General features: G+C 58.0%; 1 protein-coding gene across 1 annotated transcript in view; it reads left to right on the top strand.

The window, feature by feature from the left end:
* Positions 1 to 1927, top strand: part of GRIN2D (glutamate ionotropic receptor NMDA type subunit 2D) — a 29111-nt gene that overhangs the window by 15486 nt on the left and 11698 nt on the right. The window contains 2 exon segments of the mRNA XM_019501716.1: positions 716 to 876; positions 1243 to 1430. Coding sequence (XP_019357261.1) covers positions 716 to 876; positions 1243 to 1430 — 349 coding nt within the window.

Genomic DNA, 1927 nt, shown 5'->3' with positions numbered 1-1927 from the left:
TGTGGTTGGCCTTCCTGACTGCATCCCCACACTGCCTGCCCACGTTCATCTTGGCATCAATGTTGACTCCAAAATCCTTTTCTGCCTCTGCACTGACAAGAAGGGAGTTCCCCAGCCTGTAGGTACAGTGCTGGTTCTTCCTCCCCAGGTGCATCATCTTGCATTTGTCAGTGTTGAAACCCATCCTGTTCTCATCCGCCCACCCCTGTAACCTGTCTAGGTCTGATTGCAGCCTATTCCTCCCGTCTAGTGTGCCCACTTCCCCCCACATCTTAGTGTCATCTGCGAATTTGAACAGGGTGCTTTTTACCCCCTCGTCCAAGTCACTGATGAAGATGTTGAACAGTGCGGGCCCGAGGACCGAGCCCTGGGGGACCCCACTGCCCACATCCCTCCAGGTCGAATAGGACCCATCCACCACCACTCTCAGTCTGTCCCCTCTCTCCATTTCCAGTCATTTCTCCTTCCTCCCCCTTTCTTCTCGACCCCTGAGTGGCAGCCCCAGCTCTTTCCACTGCTTTGATCCCCCTGGCAAAGTGAGGATGACAATAGTTTGATGGGAGTCTAGGGAATATGGCCCTGTGGGGCCTATGAGTGATGCCTTGTCAGGTGTTCTGGTGGTACCTGTCCCCATGGACCAGTAGGTGATTTCCTGTGGGGTGTTCGGAATGTACCTGGCCCCACAGGAATGGTAGGTGACACGCATACCCCACAGTTCCAGAAGCCACAGGACCAGTACCCCCCGCTCAAATTTGGCACCGTGCCCAATGGCAGCACTGAGAAGAACATCCGCAGCAACTACCCCGACATGCACACCTACATGGTGAAGTACAATCAGCGCAGTGTGGAGGATGCTCTGCAGCACCTCAAGTCAGGGTGAGTGGGGCAGGGAATGGGGCAGGCCCTTGGGAGAGGGTGGCCCAGGGGAGACAGGGTCGGGGCAGGGGACATGGGGAATGGGATGGGGTTACAGGGGGAGGGAGGTGACCAAGGGAGAGGGCAGGGCTGGGTAGATGGAGGGTGGCAGGGCTGGAAGAGGTGGGGTGCGCCAGAGTGGGAGGGGCCAGAGGAATAGGAGGTGGGGCCAGGACTAAGCAAGTGGGGTGGAGGAAACAGGAGGCGGGGCCGGGATGTAGTGGATTGTTCTGGGTGGCAGGATTAGGGCCAGGGATCAGGGCTGATCTGACTCTCCCTTCTGCTCCCTTCCCCTCCCCCTGGGTCCTGGCTCCATGTGTGGTTCAGGAAGCTGGATGCCTTCATCTATGATGCAGCGGTGCTCAACTACATGGCGCGCAAGGACGAGGGCTGCAAGCTTGTCACCATTGGCAGTGGCAAGGTGTTTGCCACCACTGGCTATGGCATTGCCCTGCAGAAGGGCTCCAAATGGAAGCGTCCCATCGACCTGGCCCTGCTTCAGTTTCTGGGTGATGGTACGTGACCCAGCCTGGATGCCTAGGTCTCATCCCAGATGTGGGAGGGGGTAGAGACACTGGGCTGAGAGCCAGGACATCCGGGTTCCATCACAGTTCTGGATCCTGGTTTGGCATCCTGCCTGGTCCTGATTCAGCCCCAAAGCACGGCTGTGGGGTGCAGTGGGGTTTGCTCTGGGGGTGGTTCTGCTCTCTGTTCCTGGCAAGGGCTGGGACTGACGCCCAACTCCAGGATCAGGTGCTGCCAGCACAGCCTTCCCAGCTGGGAAGCAGGGAGTGGGGCCTGCTCAGAAACGAAGGGCATGTGTGACCTGCATCACAACCCAAAGGGGCATGTGACTGGCATCACAACTGGTGTTTGGGCATGTGATGTGCATCACAATGCGCCTGTGTGTGTGATGGGCATCGCTGCCTGCAGGGATGTTTGGTTGGCTTCACAGCCAGCTTGGGTGTGTGTGATCAGCATCACAACTCTGTGTGTGTGTGTGTGTGTGTGT

Source organism: Gavialis gangeticus, unplaced genomic scaffold (genome assembly GCF_001723915.1).
Source record: "Gavialis gangeticus isolate Ggan-Ray unplaced genomic scaffold, GavGan_comp1, whole genome shotgun sequence".
Lineage (NCBI taxonomy): Eukaryota > Metazoa > Chordata > Crocodylia > Gavialidae > Gavialis > Gavialis gangeticus.
Note: the sequence above shows the minus strand (reverse complement) of the source record. Positions and strands in the feature narration are given on the sequence as shown.